Here is a 21,378-nt window from a genome sequence, read left to right as displayed (position 1 = left end):
TTTCTGATTTTATGCAACTTTACATAACACACTTTTTCAGTCTGATCTCTTGAAAGGTCCTCCTTAATTTCTACCTTACATTTATTAAGTAGAACACTAACATATTGAAAGTCCTTGTATAATCTGAAAATTAATTCATGGTCTCCAAAAGATGTTTCATACTTCAGATGAATTGCTATGTGCATCTGAAGTTACTCCACAAAATATTTTTGAATAACTATCAGTCATGGAACAGAAACGTTTTCCTAACACAATGATATTGATTCATGTATGTATATGCTGGATTTCCTGAAAATATATTAATAAAAAAAAAACTGAAGAAAGTATCTGTTCCACTCTTTCATATTTAAATTTTACATTGTGCACTCATGTATCGGACGAAAGAATAATTTTTATTCAAATCCACTTTTTCATAAATGAAAACTTGACAAGGATTCTCATCAAAATGATGAAATAATTTGTTAATGACATAATTGTAAACTAATTGTATCACATAGGAGATAATTTAAATGAAAACTCATGGATTATGTGAACACAGTCCTCTTTTATACAGGTACTAGTACATGAAATGCATTGTGTTTCTAACCCGACATATGGTCTTACTACATTCATGTTTATTTATTAATAAAAAATCTCAGTAAATGTACATGCTAATACATTAAAACGTAGTTACATGTACATGGATACTGAAAAATTAAATGCAATGATATGCAAAGGTCCATTAGGATCTGTGGCATGAACTCGGGTACATTGTAAGGATAAGCTTCCACTAGAGCACTGAGACCCAGGACACCGGCGTGACGCTTTATCAGGGCCTCCAGAGGCATCGAGTCCGCTAACTTACGCTTCTTCACCTTGTTCTTAGTAAGGACTTCAAAGTGTTCCTGTTTGTAAGTAATATAAAATTTAAAACTAGATGGTCATATACTTACCTTTCTTTACCTTGTTCTTTACTTACAGCTGTAGGACTTCAAAGTGTTTCTGTTTGTAAGTAATTTAAAACTTAAAACAAGATGTACATATACTTTATGTTTTGCATGTTTTTTTTTATTCTGAGGATTTTCAAGAGAAAATATATCGAAAGGGCATCTAAGAAATAATGTTTGTATGTCCTCTTTCAAATCAGAGTAATAAAAAAAACGGTTTGGTGGGTAGATTAGTATCTAAAATCGACATATATATTGACAATTTGAGAAAAAAAAAATAGAAAAAATCCAGGAGGTAAAATTATAAAGTTTTGAGATAATTTTTTTGGTCTGGAGAGGGCAAATAAACAATCTTTGAATGAACGCCAAAGTTTGATTTAAATTTGAGTTAAAAAACAACTTTAAATGATGTAAAAAGTTGATATATGAAGTTGTCCTAATAATTGATGCTTAATGTCCCTCTTGAGAATTTTTCACCTGTGTAGAGACGATAACAATTGCCAATGGAGGGATGCAAATTTGGTGTCTTCCCACTTAGCCAAAATTCTCAAAAAAAGTACAGGTGATTGGTTTTGGCAAATTTAAACCTACATTTCAGATTTGCACAAACTTGGACCCGTATACAACATGTCAAGAAGTCTCTGATGAGACTGAACTTCTACTAATTTGCACTTAAAACAAAGAAGGAGAAAAGAAACACTTGGACTTGAAACTGTGCAACAGCAATTAATAGAATAATGATAATTGGTTTAACCGGTAGTTCCTTTTTATGGCAATATTTATTGCAATCAGACTAAAACTGTTAGGGGCAGTCTTTTGCAAAACTTTTACAGAAATTTCTATTTCAAGAACTGTGGCAACACCGTTCATCAAAGTTAGAAAACATAAAGAGATATATCCCAGTGAATCCTAATTGTATGCCAAGTTTTATAAAAATAAGATCAAAATTGTAGGAAAAAATCATTTCTCACAGGTTTCAATTAAAAAAAACCCCATTGCAACACCATTAGTGTAACCAAAATCAAAAACAAAACAAAAGAATTATGCATTTAAATGTAGTTTACTTCTGTGCCAAATTGTTCTGAATTCAAGCCAAAACCGTAGGAATTGTTTATACACATGTATACAAACAAAGGGACAGATGGAGGGATAACAGTCACCATGCTATCGTATAAACGCTTCTAGTCAAATAGAGCAGCAGAGCTAAAAAATGAACAATATAAGATAAATAAAATTACATTTGTAATTGGGAGGAGCACTTGTTTACAGTTTTTAAATCGCCTTCCAGACCATGAAGTATAAACACCTGACAGCTAGAATACAGGCGTGTCACGTAATCGGAGTACATAAAGACTGCACTTGATCAAGGGTAGCCGCCATCACTAAAGTCAGGTAAGAAACTTGTAAGTTTTTCTAAGCATATAAATGTAATTCTGAAAGTCATTGGAAATTCAGTACTACAGTTTTTAACTACTTCTCAAGGAAACAAATCTTGCTTCCCACAAAGATTCAATGAACCTTTAAATGTGAAATGAGGACTTTTTTAGCTACTTGTATATCTACATAATGACCTCTGGTAAACTGTGGTTCCAGGAATCAGAAATATGAAATACATGCTAACTGTCCTGAATTGTAAGTGATATATGGGTTAGGGTTAGAAAACGTGATAGAGCATGAGGCTTGCCGAGCCCTCCCTTATGTTTTTGACCAGAGCCCAAACATTATTTATATTACAAGAGAGTAGCCATGTATTTTGTTTAACCTATAACATAGTTATACATCTGACCTCTAAAACAATCTGTTTTCAATACAATTTAGGCATATCCCTGCAGTGAAAACTAAGACACCCTAGAATATAAATGCATCATTCATGAAATCACAATGCTTTCAGAACGATGGAATATATGAATGAGACATGGGGTATTATGCATGATTAAAGATAGGTAATCAGAGATTACAGAGCTCACCTCAACTAATGTTAGAAGTGTGCTACCCAAAACCACTCATCTGGAAAATCAAGATACAAGCCTGATAGTGTGCATCCTTAGATGTATCATCCATGAAAGTGTGGTCCACATAGGGCATATAATTACTTTAGAATAAACCTGATTAAAAAACCTGTTTACTCATCTGAAGTATGTAGGCCGTATCACCCATGCAAGTTGGCCAATATAAGGCTTATATTTACTCAGAAATAAGATCTGCACCCAAAACTTTAACCTGTTTACTCATGGAGGAAATATAGGTCAGATCCAGCATCTGAAGCAAGCCTGGTAGTTTGCATCCTTAGATGTATCACCCATGCAATTTTAGTTAAGATAGGTCTTTTAGTTACCTGGAAATGAGACCTGCACCAAAAACTTGAACCTGCTTCGAAACATTAACCTTAGCTGAAATTGCTACATCTGAAACCTTGACTGGTACAATAATACAATAAGAAGCATCTTGCATGCATATCACACTAGGAGCATCTTGCATGCATATCTGATCAATGTAGGGCATAAAAGTACTTGAAAACTTTAACCTGGGACGCCAACACCGACGCAGAGGGTATATCACATACATGCATTAGCACCCCAAAATTCCGTTGAGGTTAGCTAAAATGTACGAGGGTTGTCCGTAAAGTTCGTGGACAAGCTAAATATTAAATAAAAGTTGTGTCATTGATATTAATTATTAACATATTTATAATTCTTTCCTAAATGTGAATTATAAAATGTAAAATTATATTTAATTTCAAATATATAATAACAATTATGGCTTCATCATTAGCCTTGGGATGGTAACCCCGAGCACCGCAAATTTTAAAAGTAATTCATCACTTTATAAATGTCATTTGTATTTTGTAAAATTCTGCGAAAACTTGGATGGCTTTAATTATGAGGTTGTCTAGAATTATAACATCAAACCTGCAAAGTTTGAACTTTCAAAGTTTCCAAATGAGTGAGAAATCGAGATTAGAAACTATTAAGACAGAATAGACATTGTTTAAAAAAATGGGACGTTTTCGGAAAAGGTGGAGCAGAGAGGAGTAACAAAATTCTGCGTATACATTGGAAAAACACCAACAGAGTCCATAAATACTGTAAACTGTCGGAAAAATTAACATAGTAGAGGAAATTTTAAGTGGCATGCAAGATTTTCGGACGGAAGGAACAGTATACAGGCTGACATGCGTGAAGGGAGACCATCATTAAGAGATTGCAGCGCTGTAAAAACTGAATTTTGTAACGTGGCTTTGCCGTATTTCCGTTAATAGTAAATAGGTAGTTTTTACGCAGACAGAACTCTGATGATTTGAGGGATATGAGACAGGCATTTCATGTGAAATATTATTTTACGTATGAAAACTGAACAGTTTGTGCACATTTTTGATGACTTGTTAAATTGATATGAGAAATGTATTGAGTTTAACGGTGATTATGTTGAGAAAAATTACCGTGGCATGCAATTAGCTTATATGTTATCTTGTAACGTCAAGGATGTTCCTTTTAGTGCACCGGGTATGAGTGTGTGTCTTTTTGTATCTGATAAAAATATTGTTTGTCCGAATTTGTTTAAAACTTGCACATTAATAAAATGAAACATGAAATTAATGAAAATAATTAATAGTATTTCATATATTTTATCAATGTTTAATTTGTCTGTAATTTTTGACGTTGTCCACGAACTTTACGGACAACCCTCGTATGTTGCCCTGAATCTTCGTTACCCAAGAGTTTCTGATATCCTACTCTCTTAATAAACCCTTGGCATACCGTGCTGTAAAAAAAGGATTGTTTTCATCACGTGATCTCGAATTTGAACAGGTACAGATTGTACCAGTAACCGAAATAAATAACGTATCTAAATCATGAAAGCTTTTAAAGAAGAATTAACAAAAAGGTATTAATTTTTCATTTTTTCATTTCAGTGCAAATCTACATCTTTAATATAGATTCTGAATCCTATTTCGCACATATCTTAAGATACTGGATGACACCATATCTAAGTTCATACAGCAGAATGTGATCGTTCTTTACTCGCATTTTTCGTTCCCGAGAGTAAAGATCAAAATATGACCTGAACGCAGATATCATCATTTACAAAAAAAAAAAAAAGAAAAAAAACCAATTGCTGATTGGTCGATCAATGTAGATCAACTCCAATCACAACAGGAGAAAAAATCTCAACTATTTCTAACACCGTATGCCAAGAGTTTATGAGGAGAGTAGCGTATCAGAAACCCTTGGATAAATGTATAATCGTAATAAATTGAATTTTTATAATTCAGTCACAAAGTCTAATGATGGACCCCCGTACCAGTAGCCAAGACGTGATGCGATGTGACATGTGTGAGACTGCTGTGGTACAGATGCACTGTGATACGTGCCTTGCCAACCTATGTTCAGCTTGTGTAGGAAATCACATTATATCTGATGAATCCAAGGACCACAAAGTTGTTAAATTTCAGGCCAGGAAATCCACTCCCCTCTACCCTACATGTACCACACATAACAAAGAACCATGTGAAATGTACTGTAAACAATGTAACATTCCTTTCTGTCTTAGCTGTATTGCATCCAAACAACATTTAGGTCATGAATTATCTAAAGTCTTGCAAGTTGTTCGTGAAAAGAAAGATATGATTACAAAACAAAGAAATGAATTAATTGATACAATTTATCCTACCTACCAGGGCATTGCCTTTGATGTGCAAAACAGAATGATTCACTTAGAAAAGGAACATGGAGATCTCTCAACAGCCATAACAAAACATGGAGAGGACTGGCACAGAGAAATAGACAAACTTGTCAAGAAACTTAAAGCTGAAGTTGATGAGATGAAAAACATACAGCTACAAACTCTACAGAAACATCTGGATGAAATACTCAAGAACATTTCTGAAATCAAGGATGAAATCAATTCATTGGAAACTGTAATAGACACCAATGACTTGTCAAAACTATTTGGCGTGAAAGTCAATGTATCTAGATACAGAAAACTTCCACACAAAATTATGCCATCTTTACCTAAATTCATTCCAAGAATTGGCCATAAAGAAGAACTTAGTAAATTGTTTGGAGCCTTATCATCAAATTCTTTAACATCAGATAAACACGGATACAGTATGATGACAATACAGAAATCACCAGAAGCTGGATCCTCTCTTTCAGGCAAACAGCTGCTTGATGAACCAGAGACTGTCACCACCATTAAAATAGACATATATTCTCTGATTCCATACTTTTACATTGTTTCCTGTCTGAGTGACAAAGAAATCTGGACAAGTGGAAATGATGGCACCATGAAACTCTACAGCATCAATCAGGGATCACTACTCAAGTCAATCACAACCAAGTCAGGGAACATGCCATCTAACATAGCAGTGACAAAAAGTGGTGATCTAGTTTATACTGATAACATTGATAGAACTGTGAACATTGTGAAGAATGAGAAGATAGAGGAGGTGATCAGATTACAGAACTGGGTTCCTAAAGGTGTCTGTTGTACCTCCTCTGATGACCTCCTGGTTATCATGTATAGTGATGATAACAAACAAACAAAAGTTGTCCGTTACTCTGGCTCCACAGAGAAACAAACCATTCAGTTTGATGATAAAGGTAAACCTCTCTATTCTTCTGGTTTTCATATTTTAAGATACATTACTGAAAACAGGAACCTGGATATCTGTGTTTCTGATGATGGAGCTGGAGCAGTAGTGGTGGTCAATCAGGCCGGGAAACTGAGATTCAGGTACACGGGGCATGCTCCTGCTCCAAAGAACAAACCATTTGATCCACGAGGAATCACCACAGACAGTCAGAGTCACATTCTTACAGCTGATTTTAACAATGATTGTGTCCACATCATAGACAAGAATGGACAGTTTCTCAGTTACATAAATTGTGGACTGAATGATCCTTTTGGATTGTGTACAGATACAAATGACAATCTGTTTGTTGCCCAATTATTGAACAAACGAGTGAGGAAAATCAAATATCTTAATTAAAACCTATGACCATTATTACCGTGAAATATGACAATGATTTATCTTGTAGGACTTACACGTATCATAATAATTTTTTCTAAGATAACTCAAACTGTCTCGCACAAAAGAAACATTTCAGTAAGTATAAAACAACACAGAGATCAATCACTATAAAAATGTTGAAGATTGTATGGATGATTTTTCATGGATTTGGTCCCACTCCTTGAGACTCAGAAGAGATTGAAATTAAAGATTTTTGTTTTCCCTGATCTATAGATTTGATCACATATATACTGATCTACATGTATCAGGTACATGATTTACATGTAATATACAGTCAAACCTCAATTTTAGATTTATACAATTACAGAAAGAAAAACAAGATGTGGTTGTGAAACACTGATGCCCCTTATGGCAGCTTATAGTGAGGGTTGAATCTTTCTCAAATACAGGTCAAACTCCAAAGGTCAAGGTCAAATGTTCAAAATGTTTTTAGTCCTCAAATGAAAGTCTTTTTACAAGGAATACATCTGTGAAATAAGAAAACCTAAGTTCTAACTAATCAAAAGTTATGGGCAAGTAAAAAGTTTTATAAAGTGGGTCAAACCTTAAGGTAAAAGATAAGGTCAAAAGGTTTTAAAAAAACATTATATACCTACTGAAAGGCCTTGTCACAATAAATACACATGTCAAGTTTGAAAGCCCTAGCACAAACTGTTCAGAATTTATGTGATAATTTTTTTTGGGGGGGGGGGGGGGGGGAGTGGGAGTTTTGGAAAAGCGGGTTAAATTCCAAGGTCCGATCAAGAGGTCAAATGGTGGTACCAAATGAAAGAACTTGTCACAAGGAATAAGCCTATGAAATATGAAAGCTATAGCCCCATCCACTCAAAAGTTATGAGAAAGGTTAAAGATTTTGCAGACAAACAGACAAATAGATAGACATACAGACATACTTAAATACAGACAGACGGATGGATAAGGTAAAGACTATATCTCCCCGATTACAGGGGCAAAAAATTGGGTCGGTAAGTATGTTGTAATAATTTCCTAGATAGTTTGACATATACTGAGAAGATGAGAATTTTTATTACCGAAAACTTTATTTCGCGTAATTACGCGTGGCAGTATACTCCAGTGTATATCATAAGAGCAATAGCCACAATTCGTGATTTATTTTCTCGCTTATCAAGAGTAAATGACTTTCTAGCAAAAATAAGGTGTCGCGAAAATTTTGCGATCTTCCGTATTTGAATGTTTATCTAGACAATAATGTATAAACACCCGACAGATAGATAAAACAGGCACATCACATCACATGATCAGAGTACATATAGACCCTGTATAGACCCTGTACTTGAAATTTAATCAACAGGACGGCCGCAATAATTGAAATCAGGTAAGAATTGTTAAGTTTTCTCTGAGCATTTGAAAAAAAAAATCTGAAAATTACTGAAAAATCAGTACTGGAAATTTTTGGTTCTGTGAACATTTACAAAATAATGACTACAGGTCATCAGTATGGAGCGCATTATGCACTAAGAAATTTTCAAATTTTTCATACCTGAGATGGGATTTCGTCAAACATGCATTGCTAAGGGCTATATAACGTATAAAATACTTTATGAATAAAGTTACCAAAGCTCCGACATGTGCATCTTGTACAATAAAATTTTAAGTGGAGTGAGATGAGCTGATAAGACAGTCTGGGAATGTCTAAAGATTCACTCAAGAGCGCAGTCCCTGAAAATATTTGAAAGATTTCGTACTTATTTGGCCAAATATGAATGATAATTTAAATTAGTTTTCTAATGTCAACCAAAACACAGGCATTATGAGCAGTTTAGCAGACAGCTTTCTTAATCTGAGTGTAGTCGGAGAACTGATAAAGATAATGCGGTTTGATGTAATTTATTTATTAAGTTATTAGTTATTGATCGTGAATTGGCCTAAAAAAATCTTAAATGATCAAAAAATGCTGGGCCCTAAAGAAGTATTTCAGTGTGTGGGCACTTTTTAACCAAGCATTTTTAGAGGACACTACCAAAATTTTACCCAGGAACTTAGCAACGTTTTAAGGGGGAGAAATCAGAGGAAAAAATCAACTATTACCGAATAAACGTGACAAGCAAAATAGATTCCAATTTCCTCCATTACTTTTACAGTGAAACCTGTCTAATCTGACATGTACCCGGAGACGAATTTTGTGTCGGAATAGACAATGTGACAATAGACAACAAGAAATGTGCCAAGTAGAAAAGTGTGAAATAATATTAAAATTAGTTAAATGGGAAAGAAATTTTAGGTCAGAATTTGCAGCATGATAGATTACAATGGTGCTGGATTAGACAGTTTTCACTGTATTAATAAATCAAAACATTACCTGTATTTGACTAAACCTAAGGTGGGCGAACAATGTTCAATCAACCTTTTCAATAGTAAAAAGTTTTGTTTGAACAATGTTTAGGGAGTAGCCGCCTGGCCCTCTGATGCTTCGTGCCTGTACCTTCGCAAGACAAAAATGGACATCATCCTGATTTAGGGGGCACAAATCTTCATAACGTAGATTTAATTTTCTGTACATTACCCTATAGTACCAAAATATGTCAGGAGTGGAGGGCTCCAATCCCCCATCCCCCCAACCTTTTTTAGGTTCATACAACAGTGAATTTCATATGCCACTCTACAATTCATACCAAACTTCCTTTTACCGGAAATCGTTCTATATCGAAAATTTGCGGAAAGCGTTCCAGTATCTCATTCTTCAGAGTGAAGATTACTTAAACAAAGCTTATAAATTTCAGCTTTCAGCATCACATGCGATTCTAATACGTTCAAGTTTTAAAACCCACATTTTAAGCACGTGCTTGATTTCAAACATCTGAAGTCAAGTTTTACACGTATAATCAGAAATTACATAGAGCCATACTCCAACTTTCTCTTTCTAGCTGGACTCCGAGTTTCCAGTGTTTTAAATAGCATTTTTGCAAAAATACTGTGAATCATACATACAGAATATGTATCATTTAGTAAAAAAAAAGTTTTTACGTTTGGTATTGTACGTTATTGGCTATATGCGGCCGAGAAATTTTACTATTTTTAAACTACCATTATTTATGCAAGTCCCTTATGTTTCATTTACAATAAGATCAAAGCTATAAAATGACGTAATATGTTACAGTGACGTCATAATACCACACCAAACAGCGGTTGCTCAGTGAAATCCGTTCATTTTTCATGAAAAATCGGTAAATGTTGATGAAATTGAATATGTTCCCAAACATTAACCACTTTTATTTTTTGTGTATAAAATAATTGGTTTAAAATCTCCGTCTAGTATTAAATTCGTGTCGGTTAATGAGTGGGAACAGTATTCATTTGTTATAAATATTAAGTCCGGAAATGAAAATTATGCAACATTAGCATTCATTATTTTACGCTGATTTTACACAGTATTTACGTAGGAAACGAATAATATCAACAGCTGTTTTAACATGTGAACACAAACAAAATCATACAAGATAAAATCCACATATGTTTATAATTATCTTTCAAGTTTATAAAATCCATTTGAATTAAGAATGGACCATTCTAGAGTCGGGAATTTCATTGATTGCATGGTTCAGAATGTACGTCCTTCCTCAATATATGTGCATTTGATGGTGACCTGATAAAGGATAAATCATACATATGTATCTTAAATAATTTTTTAAGTTATGCTTTTATTCAAGAGTAGTAAGACTTTACAAGTATATAGCTATCACCAGCTACATGTTACTAGTACGTGATGGTAGTCCTGATGTTTTTTTTGGGGGGGGGGGATGGGGGTGGGGTCATACCGTAATGTGTCTTGAATCGTTCCGCGTTTCCGAATTTGCGAACCTTATTTACCACACTCTCTACCATCGGCTCATACATTCACTCTCTGAGAGAGGAACGAACGACAACTCTGCATAGGAGATTGTATTTACCACTGTACTTTGCACAATTCATACTTAACAGTCATTAATTACAACTAATACAAACAAAAAATAAACAAGATAAATATGTCTACTTAATCAATAAATTCACGATATTATCCATGAACTTGCTATCCTGACCGAATAATCGTGCCCTTTAAGAAGCTCATATGACAATTTTTTTTTTCGATGATCATGTCGAAGGTTTGTTTGATCTACGAAACGGGGCATATTAAAGAACGGCAGTTAAAAGCTAAAAAAACTTTATTATCATTATAACGAAACATTATGAATAGAACTTATTCACAGTGGCATTGCTGGCCGGGACAGATTTGTAGTCGGCAATAGTCTTACTGAAAAAAAAATATAGCGGAAAGTTGAAATTTTCGTTATGTAGCGGTAGTTTTGTTGACAATATGAGCACTGTGCACACAAGTTTATCTTGATTTATGTCAGATATTCTGTAATATCGGTTTTGTTCAAATGCCTAGAGTGTAAAATGTACCAGTGATCAATTTTATACATGTAATTATACGTCTACCTCAGACCCGCCTCATCATAATGCTTGAATCTTGAGGGGGCTCGGAGTCCCTCCCCCCCCCTCCGGTTGCACTTTCAGCATTATAAAGTATCTTTCCAAAATAAAAAAAATCACATTGGAAAACACCCCATCCCCTTGTGAAACACAGATTCCTTGTAACAAGGTAAAAAAAAAAAAGCCATGAATCTGAAGAAAATTAAATAAGGAAAGTCCCTTGTCAAAACCACCCCTTTCCCACAAAATGAGGAAAATGTAGTATTGTAGGTGTAAGAAATTGGTACTGAAGGAAATCTGCATTGAAAAAAAATTGGCTTCTATACACACACACACACACACACCCCGGAAGTAGGATTTTCGGCTTTGGGCAACTTTTTTTTTTTTTTCTTTTTTCTTTTGGTCAATTTTTTCAGGTAAGTATTTTTTTTTCTCTGCCTCCCCCCCCCCCTCACTTTAAAAAACGATGCTACGTGGCTGTACATGGATAGTTTACAAGAAAGAGACTCGACAACAGAAGTCTGAAACGATTTATTAGACCAGGAGAAAAATTTCTGTCAATGCGAACTATTTAAAGAAGAACAATGATTGATAAAAAATTCGACCTTATTGAAGCGCGGAGAGTGTCTGAAACTGATCTAGGTAACTCGTGGAAAGAGAAAGGAAGGGATACTCTATATACGAAGCAAGTGTCTGTGGGGAATGCCCTAATTAGCATTACCTAATTACGCATAAAGTTTTCACAAGTACACGTAAGCAGTATTCTAGTAACTAAAGCTCTCTAATGATTTAATATCCCCATTTCTAAGATTATTTTTCGTCTTTGCTCACAAATAGAAAAGCACAGTCACTGTGACAGTGTCACTTTGACAACAATTTATTCCCCATATTTACACCGGGCCTTATTTTTCTAATATCTAGGAAAAAATCGCTTTTGCCCTTTAAATATACCGAAGACCGTAAAAACAATGTACAGTCGCAAAAGATGGGTTTTGTGTCCATTTTTATTTCCAAGGTTAAAAAAGGAATAGACACGAAACCAGTGTTTTTATATTACATGTATATAGATATTTATTTATCATGTATTTCTAAAGGAGTGTCCTCAGGTTCGAAACATTTGAGCATTGTGCAGTGCGCCGCCTGTGCAATACAGCTGCCCTTTTTCAATAAGACAGATTTCGATTGCGTGTTAAACGTTGGAAGGGGGGGGGGGGTGATCGTAATGTAACACAAAAAAGGAAGGTCATGAGGAACGGGTTTTGGATTTAAAAAATCCAAACTACATTGTAAATCAACAGCAGAAAGCTAGTCTCGGAAAAAAAGGAAGGGGGGGGGGGGCAGTACCACGGGCCCGCTAACAATATAGAATGGGCCTTTATTCCCACTGTGTTCCATTAATTGCCTGAAAGTGTCGCTAAATCAAATACTGGTAAGAGTACTGTCACGTTGTTTTTTATGGTTACACGTGAACTTGTGTTGTATTTTATTTATTAGGGGAATCACTCGCTTGGGGAAAGTTTAACTTTATTCCTTATTTGGACTGCTCTACACGTGGGGCTACTTCCTGGCTTGGATTGCCCTCTACGGTGGCTGTAAAAATCCAAAGAATAAAGAAATAATATATTTTTAATAACTGAAGTTTATTCTTTGAAATCGTCAATGAAAGTGTATTAATAATCTTATAAACAAACAGTCACCAGTTAAAAATACAATGTAAAATATTATAAAAATGTGTTTTAAAGTTATTCCTGGTGACTGTACAGAGGGCTGAACAATTTAGGAAAAATCCCTCTGTAAAATGAAAATCTAAACTTGCCTAGATATAATATAAATCTAAACTACTAATGTTACAGCGGACAGTCTCGTAGCATTAATTACTAAACAGAGAAAATTTGGAAATAAGACATTATGTATTTTACACTTTTCTTTTAACTTTAATCATAGATCATTGAAATGGAAACTAGTCCGAACTAAAATCATTTAAATATAAAGGTAATCATAACAATCAAAAGCTTGTGTACTTACAATCTTATCTCTAAAGTCATTTTACTTTTCCAGCGTTTTTCGATACAAACAAACAACATTTTTACCTCCTTATAATAAAGAGCGCACAATGAATATAATGGCGCTAAATTTCAAATTACATTTCTAAAAACACTACATTTATTTGAGACTGTCGCTTAACCCGTTTATTACAATAAAACATACAACCATAAACTATACAAATACTAAATGAGGTCACTATGCATAAAACTTATGCAACAATAAAAACTTTAGGGGAAACTTAACTCAAGCTCAAATTTAGAATCAAGAAATAAATAAAAATAATTATCAATAAAATACTTAATATTTTTAAAATTTATTTATGAGCATATAAAGAATTGCTTTAACGGAAAATGAACCGATTAACTGAAAATTATATGATTTACATACCTGTAAAAATCCAAAGAATAAAGAAATAATATATTTTTAATAACTGAAGTTTATTCTTTGAAATCGTCAATGAGAGTGACCAAGCTTGGGCGAATTTTCACCGACGATTCCGCGTCTTTGGATTACAGGATTTTAGCCAATCAAAATTTAGAATTTCTTAATGAATAGCCGAAAGTTGTAAAAATTTTCCAAATAAAGATGATTAATTAAAAACAGAGTGATCACGTGACATAAAAATGACCGCCACGGTAATTGAGTAAACTTGAACACCTGGGCTTGACTTCAGACCCTTAGGCCTTCTTAACAAAAAGACAAAATCACAAAAGAGATTAACACTATTACGCAATTATTTGATTATCATGCTTATTGAACATCTGACTCTAAAAACTCATAGGTAAATTGTTTACCAAAATACAATAGAAATCCATTAGCTGGACATGCCAATATTTGTAAAAGAAAGTCCTTTTTTTCACTTGTACAAAAACTGTTTTATATTGAATAAACAGGAAAACCTTGGGTGACAAATTGAATTCTTACACTGTAAAATACTTGTACTTTTTGTTAAATTCTGACACTAATTATTCAAAGTCAATCTGTTTTCTTCTACATGTACGAGTTTCTTTTCTTAAACAAAATACATATTTTACTAAATATAATGAAAATATATACAATTTATTGAATTTATTACAATTTTGTTTTATTAAAATGTATCTGTCTTCCCACAAATTTTTATTAAAATAGAAAATTAGGTGTTATGACTATTTCCCCCTTGCTTCAATTGCTTTCGACCTCGAAAGCTCAAATTTAGAAAAAAAAGAAAACATATATACAAAGTAAAAGATATACCAAATATACTGAAACCATATAGTGTATATGGTTAAAAATATGTCAACTGACATTAATCAACTTGAAAATGATAAAGTATTATCAAAAATATATATATACATGTAATATATACGAACAAAATGATGAAAAGCTATTTATTGTCATATTGTAAGGGGAAAAACTCATAATGATCAGTCTTGTGATTCATGGCATAAAAAAGTACAACAATGATACAATTGTAGAGACAGCTGGTTCCGAAAAAAAAATTTAACACTAACATATGACATTTGAGAGTCTATGGTGATGCTGACTAAAAAGTCAAAGGTCAATTCAAAGAATGAGCATAGTTATGGTGCATAAGAACTACATAGGCACTGAAAGGTTGTTTGAGAATTTTGGTGATTTTATAACCTGTGAAAATGTTGACTGAAATGACTGTAGGGACAAAAATTGTTTTGTCAGTGCGTTTGTCAGTAACACCAAAATTGAGCCAATTTGCGTAGATTTTAGTATAAGGAAAAGCCGAAACAGATATGTCACCAATATTTGGTTTTGGAATTTCATAGTATGATGGACACAGTGACAAATGCATAATAGGAATGAGGACACAATCACCACCTGATGTGAGTTCTAAAGCCAAAAATGTATGATTTGTATGCTTTCTATAATACAGCCAAACCAAGGTGATGATAAGTAAAATGAAACTTAAAATACCAATGATAATAAAAGCATGAATTAAAGAAAATTCATCCATTAACCAAGTTTGAGAATCCGATTCAGGTGTAGCAGTAGTGACAGCTCTATATACTAAATTAAATGCTGGTTGTGTCAAAGTTTGAGATTTGACTTGATGTACACTTTGCAGAACGAGTAAAGCCATGCCCATTTTTCTCAATTTACAAAACAAAAACATACAAAATGCAAGTGCTATGCTAGCTATGCTAATAGCGACTAGAGTTATCAAATCATTAGTTGTAGGCCAAGGTTGGGAAATATCTATTTGTCCATCTATTAAGGGTTCTGCTAAGTGTTGGAAAATTTTCTTTTCTTTCTTTGTAGCTTGTACCATTTTTGTCAAATTTAGATGACTTTTTGCATCATTAGCCAAAACTTGATTAAATGTATGATTGAACATTTGGAATTCAGGAATTGAAAATGAAATGGGATTTTTAAAAGTGGAATTTGGCCAAATATGGGAAATTTTGGAGTCTTCAAAAAATTCCTGTAGTAATGCCAAATTTACAGGGTGGGAAATTGAGAATGATTTTGTTTGATTATAACAGTTAACAAGCCTAGGTGCAAAATAGAGACTAGCTGTTGTTAGAGAACACCTACAAGGAATGTTTAAAATACAGAATTGACATCCAGGAAGGTTCTTTTGTTTATCAGGACAATCTAGAGAAACTTGTGGACTGTGATATAGCAAAACTGAAGTAGGGGTTAATTCAATGATTGATGGTTCAAATTTGTAGTCCTGAAGATAGCGAAAATGACAATGGCGATTGACGTCTTTAGCATTGTTAGTGTACAGTGCTAATACACAACTCTTTTTAGTACTAGGTGTTAGTGGGTAGTTAGTATTACACACTACTGATTTGTCCTGCTTACAGTTTATCAAATCTTTGTCTTTTAATGAAATGTATTTATCCTGATGCTGAGTTATAGCAAAATAGTCTGGTAAGGACAATAGTTGGGTTGCTTGACCTTTAGTAGCATTGCTTGACATAGGAACAGGCATGGAGATAACTTTAAACATTTGCATGCTATTTCGCTGAGAAGAGATAGGAAATTTAATGGTTACATACAGTGTTGTTCCTTGCCTGGCATAAACAAAATGACCTTCTGAGTAAAAATAAGAAGGGTTAGAGTGTACCAAATGAAATCCTTTGTAGGATTTATCTAAATAGTCATAACACCTAATTTTCTATTTTAATAAAAATTTGTGGGAAGACAGTACCAAGATTCATCAACAACACGTGCAACATCGTCAAGACGGTCCATCCGTCGTTTCCAATTTATAATTATTTTAATTCGATGAATATTTAAAGGATACAATCGGGCTTAGTCCGACTGAAAAATAAATGCCAACAGTTCCTGAAATTCTGGTTTTTTTTTTGTTTGTTTGTTTGTTTGTTTGCTTTTTTTTTGCATTATCTCTGAAAAAAATTATCTCTATGACAGATTTAGATTAATTTCAAGTACTAGTATTATAGCTACCATCATTTATTATTCTCCGCTTTCCATAACCTCAAATTTTGAAAATTATACAGGATGTTCACATACAGGTATGAAACGGCGTATTTAATAAGATATTTGAGATGGCTCGAACTCCTGGAAAAAATTAAGAGCCATTCTCTGTAATGACTTGAACTTTTATATAGGAGCTGTGGCACGCATAGTCTCAGAATTTCTCCAAACTCTGTATGGTAAAAGTCATTGATACCTTAAACTGAAATCAGGCAAAATTTGGTTGCTATGCTTTATAGTTACCATGGCAACATGTCTTAAAGTTTGAAAAATGGACTTTTTTAGCATGTTTAGAGCCCCATAGTTAACATTTGCGGCAAAGCAAACAATTGGCAATGACTGTTTCCAAAAGTTGAAGGTCAGATTTCTCAAATGCATGATAAACATGTCTGGTAAATCAACTATTACATACGTTACTATGGTAACAAACTATTCAAAAGTAAAAAAAAATATTCATTGAATTTTATAAAGTCATACACGTAAAAATAAAAAGCAATTATAGGATGAAATGTGACAAAATAATAGAAAAAAGAGCCTTGAAACATAAACCAAGAACAAAATATGATATTTCATTTTGGTTGGCAATGGTTGCCAAGGTTTTTATACCACAGAGAGCCTTCAAAATAACACTCTGCATGTTTAAATCTGATCCTATCTTTTAAAAAAGCATATTTCCTCATAACTAATGATCAATTTTTAAAGATGTTGGTGTGCTCCTAGTTTTCCCATTTGAAAAAATTCAGATTAGATTCTTTAAATAGAGCGTTGCTATGGAAATATGCAGAAAATATATGCTTAAAAACCGGAAAATCATATTCTTTCCTTGGATACGTACCCTTAAATGTAGATTCCCAAAACTTTTATGATTGATATTTATTAACAGCTAACCTGACTTTTAATCTTGACTATCATCCAATCTCTAAGTGGATGCAAGAAGTTGTCACACAGGGTTTAATATTGATATAAAGTTCACAAAATCGAACATTTTCCCTTCTTGGTAACCATAGCAACAGTGTTGTTTTCTTCATCAAATTTTATCAATATATGATATTCAACTTCAGTTCTAACAGACAAGTACTATTCAAGCTGAGTCCTTTAATTTGTTTCTTGATTATATGGCAATTTAATTCTTAATGCAGCGAAAAATAATTCACTTTTAAGCACTGGTACTTTGTTTCCATGGTAACACTGCAAAGTAGCAATTATACCCAATTTTTCTTATGGTTTTGGTGATGCAAGGTCCTAAAGATGCATATTTGCCAGTCTTGAATTTTCATGTTTTTCCTCAAGACAGTAGCATTAACCCAATCTTAGTTACTGGTTTTGCATGGTTTCACTGTGTTACCATGGCAACCATAAAAGTTATTTATAGAATAATATTGCTTATACTTATATACTTAAGGTCAAACATTTTCATTGTTTTTCTTAAGTCGTTTATTGAGTTTGAGCATGTAACACCCACCATTAGTGAATACGGAGTGTTTTTCAGCATATTTCAGCATTTTAAATGTATTCCAAATGTACCCTTGGTTACCACTTACTTAGAGATATATTCTAATCAGTTTCTTTACAGTTTAAGTGACATCAAGGTGTCATCTTTTTGTGAGAATGATTTGTTTGCTTTTTCTAGTTTTTATTAAGCCACAGTTGAGATTTAAAGTGGCTGAAAATCTCGATTTTTCAAACTTTTCCGGCTGTTGCCATAGCAACCGAGACACATAGCAACGAAATTTTGTTTGATATTTGTTTCTGGTGTCAAGTACTAAGCATGGGTGAAGTTTCATCAAAATCGGTGACCATGCGTGGCAACGAAGTTTAAGTGGTTACAGAGAATGGCTATTAAAATCATGGGTAGTTGTTTTGAATCCTAAGCAGGCAGTCGGATGATCCGCTATGCATTATATATTCATGTAAAATACTGTCATTCCTACCCCAATCTCTGCCATGGCCCAAATGATAAAATGTAAACTTAATTGCAAATGAAATTCTTAAAATATCTTTGAATGGATTGATTTCTATTTTACAGACAATCGCACGTCGTTTTAATACATATAGGAGCTTTGTATGACGCAAGAGAGACATGTACGTTATTGACGTCATCTAGCAAAATGAACGTCGGAACTGACGTTACTACCGCTTAAACACAACTTTTTATCATAATTTGCGATGTATTACACGTAATTAGATATTAACAAGTTATATATTGTTAGAAAGATAAAGTTCTCAACTTCTGAGTGCGATAAACCTCAATTTAGTTCAAGGTTCGGCGAAAATCAACCAATAACGTACTTTGTTCTTTGACATGATACTTTATTATAAATGGTATGGTACCGTATCTAATAACCATTCTGGTTGAAAGGATTGTATTATTTTTTGTAATAGTTTTCTTTTTAATTTCTATTTTTGCCCAACGTGGTTAATTTCCACACTTCTTTATCCATAATTGCTGATATCTACCTGAAAATTTCCACTACAGGCTTTAACTATGGCATATATAATAAATTTCTTTCCAAAAAAGATTAGATGAACCCTGTTTTTATAATATCATGACTTGATTTGCTACACGCCTAGTGGTCTCAGGAAAACTGTGCAGTGCTCTCAAATGTATAGAACATAATTCTAAAAATATTTTTTTGCTTTACTCACAGAATTGAATGATGGACCCCCGTACCAGTGCCCAGGACGTAATGCGATGTGACCTGTGTGAGACCGCTGTGGTACAGATGCACTGTGATTCATGTCTTGTCAACCTGTGTACAGCTTGTGTAGGCAAACACATGATATCTGATGAATCCAAGGATCACAAAGTTGTTAAATTACAGGCCAGGAAATCTACCCCCCTCTACCCTGAATGTAAATCTCATAACAAGGAACAATGTGAAATGTACTGTAAACAATGTGATAAACCTGCCTGTCTTAGCTGCCTTGCATCAAAACAACATTTAGGTCATGAATTATCTAAAATCTTGCGAGTTCTGGATGAAAAGAGGGACAAGATTATAAAAGAAAGAATTCATTTAACTGATACAATTTATCCAACTTACCAAGACATTGCCTCTGATGTACAAAACAGAGTAATTCAGTTAGAAAAAGATTATGATGATCTCTCAACAGCCATAACAAAACATGGAGAGGACTGGCACAGAGAAATTGACAAACTTGTCAAGAAACTTAAAGCTGAAGTTGATGATATAAAAAACACACAGACACATACTCTTTAAAAACATCTGGATGAACTAAAGAAGACAATGTCTGAAATCAAGGATGAAATCGATTCAGTTGAAATTGCTTCAGACACAAATGACTTGTCAAAGCTATCTTGTGTTATATCCAATGTACAAAAATACAGAAATCTTCCCGACAAAATTATTCCATCTTTATCAAAATTCATTCCAGGTAAAATTCACAAAGTAGAACTAAGTAAACTGTTTGGAGCCTTGTCAGCAAATTCTTTAATATCGGTTAAACATGATTACGACATGAAGACAACACAAAAATCAAAAGAAGCTGGATTCTCTCCTCAAATAAAACGAGTGTTTGATGTACCAGAGATTGTCAACACCATAGCCACTTGTGGTAACGAACTTTTCAGTAGCAATGTGCACCTTTGCAATGTGGCTTGTGTGAGTGATGAAGAAATCTGGACAAGCGGAGAAGACAGCACCATGAGACTCTTCAGCTGCATTAAGAGATCACTAATCAAGTCAATCACAACCAAATCAGGGAACATACCATGTGACATGGCAGTGACAAAAAGTGGAGATCTAGTTTATACTGATTACTGGGATAGAACTGTGAACATTGTGAAGAATGAGAAGATAGAGGAGGTGATCAGACTACAGAACTGGAGTCCTAGTGGTATCTGCAGCACCTTCTTTGGTGACCTCCTGATTATCATGTACAGTATTGATGATAAACAAACAAAAGTTGTCCTTTAGTGTGGATCCACAGAGAAACAGAGCATACAATTTGACGATCAAAGTAAACCACTCTTTTCTTCTGGAAGATCCATTACTGAGAACAAGAACATGGATATATGTGTGACTGATAATAGAGGAGTGGTGGTGGTCAATCAGGCCGGGAAACTGAGATTCAGGTACAATGGAAACAAACCACTTGTATCCTCCTTTCACCCACAAGGAATCACCACAGACAGCCAGAGTCACATCCTTATAGCTGATTTTTACAATGACTGTGTCCACATCATAGACCAGGATGGACATTTTCTTCGTTACATAGACTATGGACTTAGTAAACCCCATGGACTGTGTACAGATTCCAATGACAATCTATTTGTTGCTCAGTTGTTACACAGACAAGTGAAGAAAATCAAATATACGAGGGTTGTCCAGGGCGTTCGTGCACAAATGCTTAATTTTCTTAGTAAAGTCCGCATTGACAAACGTGTACGATAATCTCTTTATATATACCATGATTTAGTAAATAAATGAAAAATAAAAAAAAAAAAACAGTGCACTCTAT

General features: G+C 33.9%; 3 protein-coding genes across 3 annotated transcripts in view; all 3 read left to right on the top strand.

Annotated features, from left to right (window-relative positions):
• Positions 1-2,128: 2,128 nt before the first annotated feature.
• Positions 2,129-7,131, top strand: LOC134283325 (tripartite motif-containing protein 59-like). The gene is made up of 2 exons (XM_062765780.1): positions 2,129-2,318; positions 5,200-7,131. The coding sequence occupies exon 2, from the start codon at positions 5,212-5,214 to the stop codon at positions 6,916-6,918; it is 1,707 nt and encodes a 568-aa protein (XP_062621764.1). The 5' UTR covers positions 2,129-2,318; positions 5,200-5,211; the 3' UTR covers positions 6,919-7,131.
• Positions 7,132-8,264: 1,133 nt separating this feature from the next.
• The window catches only part of LOC134283339 (uncharacterized), a 128,746-nt gene continuing 115,632 nt past the window's right edge, over positions 8,265-21,378 (top strand). The window contains exon 1 of the mRNA XM_062765800.1: positions 8,265-8,296. The gene's annotated coding sequence lies outside the window, so the exon portion shown is untranslated. The remainder of the gene's footprint in view (positions 8,297-21,378) is intronic.
• On the top strand, positions 20,145-21,311 carry LOC134283333 (uncharacterized). Its single transcript, XM_062765788.1, has 2 exons — positions 20,145-20,690; positions 20,835-21,311. Exons 1-2 carry the CDS (start codon positions 20,145-20,147, stop codon positions 21,309-21,311), a joined length of 1,023 nt encoding a protein of 340 aa, XP_062621772.1.

The sequence above is a fragment of the Saccostrea cucullata genome, unplaced genomic scaffold, assembly GCF_032062105.1.
Source record: "Saccostrea cucullata isolate Sc308-1 unplaced genomic scaffold, CSIRO_AGI_Scuc_v1 ctg1224, whole genome shotgun sequence".
Lineage (NCBI taxonomy): Eukaryota > Metazoa > Mollusca > Bivalvia > Ostreida > Ostreidae > Saccostrea > Saccostrea cuccullata.
This window is presented reverse-complemented; position numbering and strand designations above follow the sequence as displayed.

Bases quoted from the DNA above. Each gene is read 5' to 3' on its own strand.
- LOC134283333 (XM_062765788.1), top strand. From the start codon at position 20,145: ATGTCTGAAATCAAGGATGAAATCGATTCAGTTGAAATTGCTTCAGAC. The intron at 20,691-20,834 runs GTGAACATTGTG...GTTGTCCTTTAG, and splicing joins CTGATTACTGGGATAGAACT to TGTGGATCCACAGAGAAACA.
- LOC134283325 (XM_062765780.1), top strand. From the start codon at position 5,212: ATGATGGACCCCCGTACCAGTAGCCAAGACGTGATGCGATGTGACATG.